The sequence below is a fragment of the Arachis duranensis genome, chromosome 10, assembly GCF_000817695.3.
Source record: "Arachis duranensis cultivar V14167 chromosome 10, aradu.V14167.gnm2.J7QH, whole genome shotgun sequence".
NCBI classification, from domain to species: Eukaryota; Viridiplantae; Streptophyta; class Magnoliopsida; order Fabales; family Fabaceae; genus Arachis; species Arachis duranensis.
The window spans coordinates 91,808,786-91,821,400 of NC_029781.3; the positions used below are offsets into that span (position 1 = coordinate 91,808,786).

Sequence of the window (12,615 nt, forward strand, 5' to 3'; positions counted from 1 at the left end):
GGCAATATACAGCACTATGGTTGAGTACAATTCATGCATTATCACAGGTTTTCGGACAATCATGTTTTATGGAATAGGATGCGACATTTGGCATCTATTTGTTGTAAAACTCATGATTTGTTTAGAGGACTTTCCCTCAGGCATGTCAAGAGATTGGAAAGCTATGCATAATTGAGAACTTATTTTCTTATATATTTTTGTTGGTTCTTGTATGGAGGACTTCCTCCCAGCTATTTATATCATTCTTCTTTCAGTTTTAATGATATTATTCTTTTATAAAATAAAATAAAGCTCATTTTTTTAATCTAGGATCTTCTAACTTCAATTGAAATGGCTGGGTACTTGTATATTTTGTATGTCATATCAGGAAGCTATTGTTGGCAAATGCAATGTTCTTTGCATTTTGAAGGATAGTAGGAATCCACAGCCATCAAATGAAGAACTACATCTGGCTGAATTTGTATTCTATCGATTCTTTGATGTAGGGCAGAGAAAAGTATTGGATAAGATAGATGATATGATTGCTGGAGTTGAAGGTTTGTTAACTTATTTCTTTATTATTTATTTCCAAAAACTCTCATGGTTTTAAGATAAAATTACACTTACATCTGGTATGTTTATGGCCTTGTTGCACGCTTCCATATGAAATGCATTTTAATATACTTGTGGATATATAATAAAAAAGGATGAAGTGTATACTTTTCGTTCTTGAAGTTTTTGAAAACATTTCAAAATTACCCTACTTTTAATATGATTCAATTTTATCCCTAATGTTTGAAATAATTTTCAATTCTACTGTTAATTCTTTTACAGTTAATTCTTTTACAATCAACAATCAGTCATTTTTTTTTTCAAATTTACCCTTAATTATCCATTCCAATCCTAACTCAACCCCAACCAAACCCAAACCCAAACCCAAACCCAAATCCAAAACCCAACCAACCAAAACCCCATCCCCTTCCCACCACACCACCTAAGTTGTCTCCATCACCCCCTCGTTGATCATCCCTGCCACCCCCATTACAATCGCACTACCCGCACCTCCACATTAACCCCACCATGCACTTCACTATTTATCGCACTACCTACACCTGATCCTATCTCACCAATACACCTCGCTACCTACTCGCACCTCACCATTGCACTAACCCCATCGGCGCACCATTGCAACACAAGCATTCAACAATAATAGAGATGACAAGCATTCAACAACAATAATAGAGATGAGAGACAAAACGAAATTGAAGTAAGAAAGAGATCAAATCAGAGGGGAAAAGAAGAAAAAGTGATGGAGGTTGCAACAAAGAGAAAGCACGCCTGAGGAGGAGGGAGGGAGAGGTGGCCGTGGAGCTGGCTCGTCACCCCAAACCTCTATTGCATTGTCACTATCCTTGTCCTCCACGGCACCATCGGTGTCGATCTTTCTTCCTCCTCAACAGCACCCCCTTCTCCAAGGGACCCCAAGATTTCTCAATCTCTCTCCATTTGCCTTTACGTTGATCTAGTTTTTCTTTCCTTTTTTAGAAAAAGAAAATCCAAATGCTTATGTGGTGGTTGTCGTTGAAGGATGAGGTTTTGGTGAGTTTATGACGATGATGACTTTTGAGGGGATGATTGGTGGAGTCTATTGGTGGTTGTTAGAGTGAGGTGAAAGAGGGGGGTGGTGACAGGGAATGTTATGGTAGTGACAGAAGGAGGAAGGTCGGAGTAGAGGGGTTGGCAGTGGTGGAAGCAAAAGGAGTAGAGGGGTTGGCAGTGGTGGAAGCAAAAGGAAAAGGGGGAGGGTTTGGGGTTTGGTTGGTTGGGTTTTTGATTTCGGGTTGGGTTTGACTAGTTGTTGACAATAAAATAAATAAACGATAAGGGTATAATTGAAACTTATTTCAAACGTTAGGGATAAAATTGAATCAAATCAAACATTAATGGATACTCTTGAAAATTTTCAAAAATTTCAACAATAAAAAATATATTTTACCATAATAAAAAATTTTTTTGTTGAAAAAATAGCCTTTATCATTGTACTATACAATTGATATTGCAGTTATTAAGTTTGGTTTTTTAGTTTCATTAGAGTAATATTTGAAAAAATGCTCGAAACTTGTAAAACTTGAATAGTTAAAATTTCTCTTAAATTTATGTTGAATGTTATTGTTGTGTATGTTGAATTTTAGTTATGCTCGAGACTCATCTTGATATGGATATAGAGTAAGTAAAGAAAGATGCCATTATTGGAAAAGTAGAGACACCTAAGTTTTCAATGATTGGAATGTTAATGAAAAGCCTTAACTTTTCATTTAACACCTTATTTGATTCCTTAACAAATGATTTAGGATGCGTGTTAGCGAAATAGCTTTTGATTTTTATGTTTAAAATTGACGTTTCAAATTAGTGTGTTTCCTTTGTTTATAAATTTTTCAATGGATTGATTTTGACCATAAATCATATGGAGTAAGTGTAATACTTCATAGTTTTCAATTTGAGTATCTTATCTAGTCGTTTCTCTAATTGTTGCAGTTAAACATATTTTTAACAATTTAGATAGACAAAAGCCTATTGGTAATGCAAAACTTGGGTTAGACAAGCCAGGAATTAGTGGGAACATTCTGAATGATAAATCAAATGACAAGTCTTTGAACACATTCGCTAGGGAAAATGATGTTCCCAAGCCTTTGTTGGGCGGAAAATCTAACCCGTTTATAAAGGAAGAAAATGATACTAATGAGGCTTTCCAAACGATTGCTAATGACGAGATCAAGCCAAAACCTAATGTTCAAGAAAAGCAAAACTCATCACTTGAAATATGGGACAATTCAACTGGTGGCGTCATCTTAGGGGAAGAAGCTAAGACGATCTCAATTGAGAAAATGATTCCAAGGGCAAAGGTTGATTTAGAAAAGGGTGCATCGAAGCTTGTTAAGGGTATTAATGGACAATCTAAGACGGAATTGGCGGAGGATGTTGCTCCCCGAAATGGAAAAAACGATGTCTCGGGCGAAGTTTCAAAAACGAAGATGGAGGATAATGTGCCAAATGGCAATGATGTGAATATAGCTTTGACTTCTTCGAAGGAGAAATATAGACTACAACGAGCAAAGGATTGTTGTGATGTTGAGGATGGCCCTTCCAAGAAGTTAAAGATAGATGCTAAACTCGCAAAGCCAGATAGTGACAAGTTTGGTAAAGAATCTCCTGGAATTACTCCAACGGTGGAAGCCAATCTAGATCACTATGCAACAAAAGTGATTCGAAGACCCAATATTAATGATGAGCCTCGCAAGAAGTTAAAGATAAATGAGAAAAACTCAAAAACCTCCAACGACAAGTTTCAAAAAGAATCTCCTAGAGTTACTCCAACTGTGGAACCCAATGTAGATTGCCATGCAGAAGAAGTGAATCAAAGGCCTTATGTTGAGGATGGCCCTTCCAAGAAGTTAAAGACAACTGAGAAACTCCCAAAACCCCCAAGTGACAAGTTTCAAAACGAATCTCCCGGAGTTACTCCAAGGCCTTATGTTGAGGATGGCCCTTCCAAGAAGTTAAAGACAACTGAGAAACTCTCAAAACCCCTAGGCGACAAGTTTCGAAAGGAATCTCCCAGAGTTTCTCCATTTGAGGAACCCAAGTTGGATTGCAATGTAGCAGAAGTGACTAGAAGACCCGATGTTGTAAGTTGCATTCCAAGTATTCTCTTTGGTGGAAAATCAGGTGAAGTCGATTTCACGTGAAGTTGATACCTGAGAGCCGTTAGATAATTTGGCTGATTTGACTAAATTTTCATCCAACGACTTTCAGATATCAACTTCACGTGAAGTCGACTTCACCTGAGTTTTTACCATTCTCTTTATCTTGATTGTTCTTGTTCCTTGGACACAATTCAAAAATCTTATTCCTTTATCTCATGCTCAAACGAATCATATAATGCTTTGAAAAATTGATTGAGAATTGGGGTACCTGGGAGTCTATCTTGATTTTGTTTGAGCATAAATCAAAAGCTCCTTCCTAGTACGATCTTTTGTCCGTTAGTTTAAATATTAAAGTTGTAGAAATAAGTTAACCCATTCATAGTGTTTCGCTATGCATAAGTTGCGTCTCTTGTTAATGTCTCTATAGCCTTCTTGTTAGGAAAGGCACAAATACACTAATTCAGTGTCTTGGACACAGTCTCTGTCTTTGTCTCATCTTCCAAACATGGTTTTCTGTCTTAGTGTCTTGTGCTTCTTAACAAACATAGCTCTGGAGAACAATGCGATCCTTGTCAATGGAACTGGTAACAATAATGTCCAATTCACGATTAGAGAAGCAAAGGGGGACAAAGAGGAGAGTTCTATATGAGATAAAGTAAGAGAGGAGAGGAAAATATCTTGGAATAATAGGAAACTTTTGAACGATTAGTTAGTGGTGGCTATGGGACATAGTTGTGTTTACCTTCCTTTGGTGAACGATTGAGGAAGTCATAAAAGAAATATTGGGAGATGTGATACTAGAATGTGAGAACCTAGGATTAGATGGAGAAGAGATTGTAAACATACTAAGCATTTTGTGTTCTCCTAAGTTCATGAAGTGCCAAGCCTTACAAGTTACAATTTGGGAGCTCCCTAGTGTCCCTCCATTGGCAATTTTGAATATTCTCTTTATCTAGATGGGAGAGTTGGATATGAAACTCTTCCTCAAGCCCGTAACTACATGCTCCATGTGTCCAAATCAGTCAGGTCAGGTATCGAACCAATACGCTGTCAAGTGGGCTGATAGTAAATAGGGTTTTGTTGCGGAGTGGGTATGGTTTGGGTTTCGGGTGAACCTTCTATGACCAACTGGCATCCTCTATCGTATATATAAATAATATAAATAAATATTTATATATTATGAGTAATGTTTGTGTAATATTAAGTTTTATCCTCGTACCTAGTTTGTTTATTAATCTTTTTGTATTCAATTTTATAATTATTATGTGTTTGTGGATGCTTATAATTATGTTAAAGGTTAAATATGTGATGCAAGTTGGAATGATATTTAGAAGATGTGTTTGGCCAGGTAGGGTTGGGTACTTGGATTGGGTAGATAGACTTTGGGTAAGTTTTGGGTGTGGTTTTTTCTAAACCTGCATAGAGTAGGGCAGGTTTAGAAACACGAGATTGTGTTGGTAGGGTTTGGATAGAGGTTAAACCATACCTAACCCTATCCATTGCAAGCCGTCACTGACGTTTGACATTCAATTTATACTAAATTTAATCCATACATTTTTACACAATTTCTAAATTAGTCACTACAATTGAAAATGTTATGTCAGTTGGGTCCTTGCAATTTGACCAAATTGATAGGCAACGGTTAGCCAAGACTTGTTTACAAACGTTTTTAAACTCGTAGGTACCTAGGTACATAATTTTAAACTTAAGAACCTTTTGACAAATTGAGTTAAATTATAAGGACCTTAGGAAGTGACTAGTGAACTCTAGTATGAAAGTGAAAATTGGGGAAGTTCCACATCACAAATCAAGAATTAAGTATCTTAATTGCATTACCCAAAATGGGGAGATTGGGAGAGCAATGAATAATCGGATACAAGACTTTGGTCAAAATGGAAGGATGGTTCGACCTTTAACAAAAAAGTACTAGTAAAATTTATTGGTAAATTTAACTGCATAGGTTAGACCAACAAGATAAGGTTATTGTTGCTAAGATGATGACACTTTGATTGATGAGTGGCTCCATTAGAATGGACGTGAGGGAGAAAGTTGGAGTAGCATCAATTAAGAAAATGGTTGAATCTTGCCTTAGTTGGTGTGGACATGATTGGAGAAGGACAGAAGAGCATCTAGTCAGGAGGTTGGATCAGATGAGCAATGGCTCAATGGTAGGCATAGAGGGAGACAAACATGAAAAAAGATTATCAAGAAAGATTTTTTAAGTGTAAATGTGCTGAAACACAGGCATGATTCATGACTAGGCTCAATGGTGTTGCTTGATTCATGTAGTCGACTCTACCTTGGAAGTGGTTGTAGTTTACCTAGGAAATTAATAATGGAAGTAGTATGACTATTAGGGGATTCTAACACATATCCTTCCTCTTATAATTTTACTGTTGGGAAATTAACAATGCTGATAGTATGAATATTAGGGTTTTAACACATCCTTTCTCTTACACTCCTTGTTAAATTTTCCTACAAGTTCAAGTGGCATTAAGGCTTGCTTTGTCGTTGTTATTGGACCACTTGTAGGTACTCAATGCTTCAAACTTCGTGCTCTAGATATCCAATCCCCTAGGGATAGGTGGCATTTGAAGTTCCACATGATGTGGGGATATGGTTACCTCTATAAGGAGTATGGGCAACTCATCATGAGTTAGCTTTTGGGTTTGAGTAAGCTCATTTAACTCAAGATGGTATTGGTGCAGTTCTGTCGTTTAGGACGAATCCATTTCGCAATGGAGGTTCTTGTGATTTAGGATAATCTTGTTATTCATACTCCGATAGATTAATTTTTCTCTTTTCTTCCCCATTTTTGGTCAACTTGTACTAATCCTTCATCCCATTCATTTGACAAAGCTCTAAAGATTAGTGCCTTTTCATATTCCTGCCAGACTAATCAGGGAATGCTAGCCTTAGAGATCTTGGTGTGCAAGCTTTCTACAGAATGCAGACCTTAAGCCACCGCTCTTTTCTGCCACCAGCTATCCTTTTTGGTGAATCGTTTAGCTAGTGACCTTCAGCTGGCTTCGACGCGTGTGTTGACAAATCATGCTCTTGTTCTCGATCCTTTGTCTTTCCTGTGTGATGATGTGATAATAGCAACCCCCAATCATGATTATCCCAGTTGTGGCCACCACAACACTTTCAGCTTTTCGATATTTTTGCTTTTGTGTGGCCAGTTTATGGAACCCTTGAGAGCTTGTTTCAGCTGTCTTGATGTTGCTTATAATTGTCTTTTACAATTTGTTCTTATTTTGTCTTCTTATTGTCTGGTGTAAGTGTTTATTATATCTACCACTATGCCACTATGGCATTCCCAATCTATTTGTACCTGTCATGTGCAAACTTCCTAGCAATCAGGTCTGATCAGTACAAAGTTTCTAGTAGTTTGACTCCTTTAAATAAATTTCTTCGTAGTGTAGCACCAGTATAAAGTATTCCCAGCAGTCTGGCCCTATATGATGGATTACCTAGCATTATGGCCCCGTCCATAGTCTTTCATATTCACATAGTCCTTTTATTATTATTATTGTCAACCATTGTTCTGTCCTTGTCTTGCCTCCACAAACTCAAGATGCAGATGGTGATGCACAGTTGTTAGTTATAGGTAGACAACCCAAGAAAACTATGGAAGAAACTGTGAAAAAAGACTGATTTAAGTGACTATGCTAGAGAGCTATTTTGATGGGAGATGAATGGCAATGGGTCCCCATGGGGGGTGGGGACATGCTCCCCGTCCCCGCCACCCATAATCCGTCCCTGGTATCCGCCGGGGATCGGGGTCTCCACGGATTTTCAGGAAAAACTAAATTGGAAAAAAAAGGGATAATCCTCATTTATCATTAAAATCATAATCTCCATCACCAACATTCAGTCATAAGATCACAAACCATACCCAAACCAAATCAGACACCAATAAACACTGAAACCATAAAAACTTTCAGATTCATTGATCCAATTTAATATCCACTTCAGCCAAACACAACTACATACCAAATTAATCAACCAGCCACATCAAACACTAATTCACATCAAGCCATCGCTAATCCAAACAAAATTTAAACCAAACCTAAACTTGTTTACCACTGCCTTATACAAACCAGCCATCAACCATCAAAAACCAACAGAACTTCTTCAAACCCGTCTCAATCTTCATAAAAAACAAGCAGATTTTAAGAAAGAAATTTAGAACTGTATTTTTTTAGTTTAAATAAATCAATTTCTGAAAAGAAGGAAAATAAATTAAAAAAATCTTTTGAAGAAAACAGGAATACCTTTTTCTTTGCCGACTGTAACATCGTCAACGGCAGAACCTCCATCAATAGCATTGTCTCTCTTTCTTCTCCGATCTCTCTTTACCGAATGCTTTTTCTGCATGCAGCAGCACCATGGCTCTTCTTCTCTCCTCAGGCACGCAGTGATGCTGCCTCTCACAAAGACAGAGATGGCGATGCATCAAGCTCCTCGCGACGATTCTGCCTCCGGCTACAACGGTTGCCATCTGGGCTGGGTGTCAGGTGCGTGACGACGGTTCTGCCTCTTGCAGTGACCTTGAGAATGAGAGGTGGAAACAGTGAGAGGGGGCGAGGGTGGAGGAGAGAGGGAGAGGGAGAAAGAGAGTGATGGTACGGAGAAGAGGATTAGGAGATAGGGTTTTAGAGTAACATATATATATGTATATATATACACACACACACACACACACAATAGGCGTATCTTACTTGATGGAAAGAAAGCATTCTTGTCTAATACGGAAGCTTTATATGTTGTGTCTGATTTCAAGCCTTTCATGTTTCTTGGTGTTCATAATAGTTATATTATTATTGTCTATTAAGTTTTATATTTCATATGGTTCTTCCCCTTATTTTTGTGTCGTTTGTTATAATTGTTTGGAATCCAGAGCAACTTTTTGCTGTACATGGCATGGAACTATCATTAGTGTGTAATGCTTTTAAGTAGCATTGGATATGTAGTGTGAACATATGGTTCAAGTATGATGATGATTAAGGACACTTATATTACTTGGACATTTGTTTTGGTGGTCTGAATGGAATAGAAAATCTAAGGTTTTTCATTTAATAATTCTTATGGTCTTTTATTATTTATTTATTTAATTTTTCACTTGGTGACAGGATAGGAGCAAGTGGTTTAAGGAAATTGTAAGTTCCTTTTCACTTTTTACCTTGTTCAACAAATCTGGAGTTACCTGAATTTGCTTATACAATTGACATTTGCTTTTTTTTTTTTAGTTTGATGATGCTTTTCACTGATAAAGTAAATTAAGGTGATGTATGATACTTTTTTCAGCCTTGGGAAGAAAGAATGAAAACTGCTCATGAACGAGGAAAACTTGTGCTACTTGAAAATTTGGATCCATCTTTAACATCAGAACAAGTACAGGTAATAATTGTTCCAACTTTCTATATTATTTTAAGATAGAGTTTGATTTAAGATGAGTGATAATTTACACTCATGTATGCAATTTAATTATGGATTTGGGGTTTCTAAATAGATGTGCTTCTGTATCGTATCGAATTGTTAGTTGATATATGCTTTTCTTGTCTTTATAATATGCTGTGTCATCTAACCTTTTCATCCAGTTCTGTGTTTCTTATTAAGTGTTCTATCAACCTCTGATTTTGATATTTTTGTTCTAAAACACAGGATATCATTTTTCAAGGCTTTAAAGAAAGTTGCACTGCACACATGATCCAGAAAACAGCGTGTGCTAGCCCTCATTCTGGTTAGGACTAGTCCTCAGTCATCCTTTTCCCATAAGCTTTCTAGACATATGAATACATTAGTTTCTTTAGGAATTGTACATTCATGTATTTCAGGATTTTTCCCCCTTCCATTATCAAGTGACAGAATACCCCCTCCCCCAAATAAAATGATCTATATGCAATTAATAATGAAATGATGCTTCATTTATGATGTAGGTCAAGCTTTTGTTATATTTAAAAAAAAGGAAACAGCAGATATGGTTGTTAAAAAATTACAGGAGGATTCTCTATTAATGTCAAATGGCTGGTATGTGCAAAGCTCGATCCGGATGAAAATTTTCCTCTTCATTTTTCTCTGTTATGCGTTGATCTATAGGCATGATCTATAATGATTTTGTGTGTGTATTGAGTAGTGTGTTTTATCTTCTCTCGCTATACTAGGTTTTGGGTGTTGACTCAAACTATTGCCTCTATATTCTAGAGTTAATATGGGGATGTAGGGGCCTTTTATATATTTTCTCATTTCTACCTACTCTCTCTCTCTCTCTCTCTCTCTCTCTCTCTCTCTCTCTCTCTCACACACACACACACACACACACACACACAAGCCCCACATCATTGTGTAAAGAGCTCTGTATATTAGCCATTCCCTTCAACTATAATGGCTAGAAACGCAAACCATGATGAACAAGTAACTTTCTTGGAGATCTGGGAGTTAAAATCTCAGTTGTAAAATGCTGTCGGCTCAAATTTTTAAAATTTTGCTTGATTTGCTAGCTATTTCTTTTAATCTTTTACCTGAGCTTTTGATTTTGTTGCTTTGTAGCCCACTTGTTGGAAGCATTGGACGTCCTTGCTTTCCAGGGAAGAAGCCAGCATTTTATGGTCATTATTTTCTAGATCAAAGTCGAATGCTGCAACAACGTGAAATGGTGAAGCATCCATTTTTTTGTGCCTATTGGTTGCTAAATTTTGGGTCATTTTCATTGAATAGGCAATCTGGATTTTCATATGCAGAAAAATGCTGTATCTACTTCACATTGCTCACAGCCCAACAATATTGAATATGATATGGCTATGGATTGGTGCTTACTACAAAAAAGAGCAGAAAAAGCATGGTCAAGATTATATCAGGTATATACGTTCAGGTTAATGCCTGAAATCATCTTCATTTATGTCTTTTGTATTGTATATTGATCGTTTATTGTCATGTTTTTATTCCTTAAGCGTCAAGGTGATGAATTGAGGAAGCTCAAAGCCAAGCTGAAAACTAAAATCTAAATGTCCTGGAATATTTTTTGGTTTTTTCTGGGTAAGTTGTCATGTCTTAATGTATTTTTGTGTAGCTTTTTCAGTTTTGAATATTTTTTTACTGGTACTCATTCTTCTAATGCCTTCTATCTCAGTTTGCGGAGTATCCCAACAAGGATGAGAGCATTTCATTCAGCAACGAAATTATTTTGTTAGATCTTAAATTATGGTCTCAAGATCTTATGGAATCAATCATTTTTGGCATCTGGTAAGTTTTCATTTGTTACTGATCCGAGTATTATTTATTTATTTTTTAATATTAGATCACTTTGTTGTTTGTTTTCTCCTTTCAGTTTGTGATTAATTGTAGTTGTTGGTTAGTTTTGCGTGTTATGCTCCTCGGCATTTTATATTTTATTGTTGGTGATATCCTATTAGTTCTTTTTATCATTCTTTGGTTATGATAGTTGGATAGCTGGGTTTCTTTTTATCATTCACTTTTATGCAACTTGTCAGGTTACAGAAACCGATCACAGTAAGGTTTTAGACATGGTAATCGTACATGTAGAAATATGTTGCCGAATTGTGTGTTTCTTACCTGCATATATTGAGACAGTCAAGAATGTTAATTTTTGAAGCTTACTCCTTCTTTCTCCCTCTTTTTTTCTGGGTTGCAGAAACAGCTTCGTTGAGGCAGTGGCATGCAGTTCAGCAGTTGTGAATATTATTTTCTTGGAGTTTGGCTCCGGAACCAAGTCAATGAACAGTTGTTCCACCTTCTATTGCGACTCCAAGCAAGCTGTTAAAAGATTTTTTGCAAGTTTAGATCGTCTGAAGTAAGGAAATTTAAGTTTTTTAAGTTATCAAGTGAGGGGATAATACTATCGGATTGATAACATACCATCATAAATGGATCTCTCACCAAATGATTCGTTAGTTATCCCTTTATAAATAGCTAGGGTTTAGTTCAGTTATAATCTGTCAATTTTCCTGTGTTCTCTCACTTGTCATCTGTGTGTAAATTTGGCATTTATATTTGAAGATACAAACTGTTGGCATTTTGCCAGTTAATTAATTCAGGGGACCTACAAGTCTCGGCCACAACCCAATTGTCACCATACATTTTATTGGGTAATGCTATGAGGAAAGTTTTGGTGAAGAGTGAAGATTGTATTTTTCGGGATAAAAGAAAACTACTTTTTCTAAATTAATTAAAACTCTTCACTCAATTTTACTTTTTGTAAAAGAAATTCTCCTTTTCTAGGTCATAATACAACACACCACATTACTCGCCTATGATGCAGGGACAGGGACTCGACATAGGACACGCAAACAAAACTTTAAAACTGCCTCTTGTGGTATGTGTGTTTTAAGTGCCTCTTTAATAGACTTTTAAATAAATTAATATGCGAATATATAATTTTTTTTCAATGAATTTCGATTTTTTTTTCGAATTTCTTATCTTCTTTGTTCGATCTTATTCGTGCGTCTCTTTGTCTTTTCATTCGTCATTTACGTGTGTTTCTCTTTCTATTCTTTTGTTTCGTTTTTTTCAATTTTTATGATTTTTGAAATCAAACTTTGAAATTGTTTGAAGATAATGGATGATTCAACTTCACATTGACTGTGAAATTAATGCGTGAACATTGATTGTGAATTGAATCTAAATCTAATGTACTAGTTTTGATTAATTTTGTGCATTTTATACTAGACGTTTGGGTGTAGATCAGAACTATTTGCGTGTATTTTAGGAAAATTTGGGTGTATTTATAGTTTATGGCTTTTCTTATTATTTAGTTGAGTTATCGTTCGGATGTAGATCAGAAATATTTGGATGTATTTTAGTTGAATTGTTATTTTTTTATGACGTGCAGAAACTGTAGTATATCCTTGTTATTAACAAGGTGTATTTTGCAATCCCTTTGTGTTGTTGATGACCAATTTGTTTTCAAGGT

General features: G+C 36.2%; 1 protein-coding gene across 3 annotated transcripts in view; it reads left to right on the top strand.

The window, feature by feature from the left end:
- The window catches only part of LOC107470925 (protein ANTI-SILENCING 1), a 13,251-nt gene extending 1,518 nt beyond the window's left edge, over positions 1-11,733 (top strand). The window contains exons 3-13 of one of the 3 annotated variants that reach the window (XM_016090335.3): positions 368-536; positions 2,515-3,665; positions 8,819-8,845; positions 8,994-9,086; positions 9,351-9,429; positions 9,626-9,716; positions 10,236-10,341; positions 10,427-10,543; positions 10,637-10,721; positions 10,816-10,928; positions 11,338-11,733. In XM_016090335.3, coding sequence (XP_015945821.1) covers positions 368-536; positions 2,515-3,665; positions 8,819-8,845; positions 8,994-9,086; positions 9,351-9,429; positions 9,626-9,716; positions 10,236-10,341; positions 10,427-10,543; positions 10,637-10,690 — 1,887 coding nt within the window. In that variant the 3' untranslated portion in view covers positions 10,691-10,721; positions 10,816-10,928; positions 11,338-11,733. Of the gene's footprint in view, positions 1-367; positions 537-2,514; positions 3,666-8,067; positions 8,204-8,818; positions 8,846-8,993; positions 9,087-9,350; positions 9,430-9,625; positions 9,717-10,235; positions 10,342-10,426; positions 10,544-10,636; positions 10,722-10,815; positions 10,929-11,337 lie in introns of those variants that run through there. The other 2 variants (XM_052255009.1, XM_021133080.2) reach the window with 2 other exon arrangements.
- Positions 11,734-12,615: the final 882 nt, after the last annotated feature.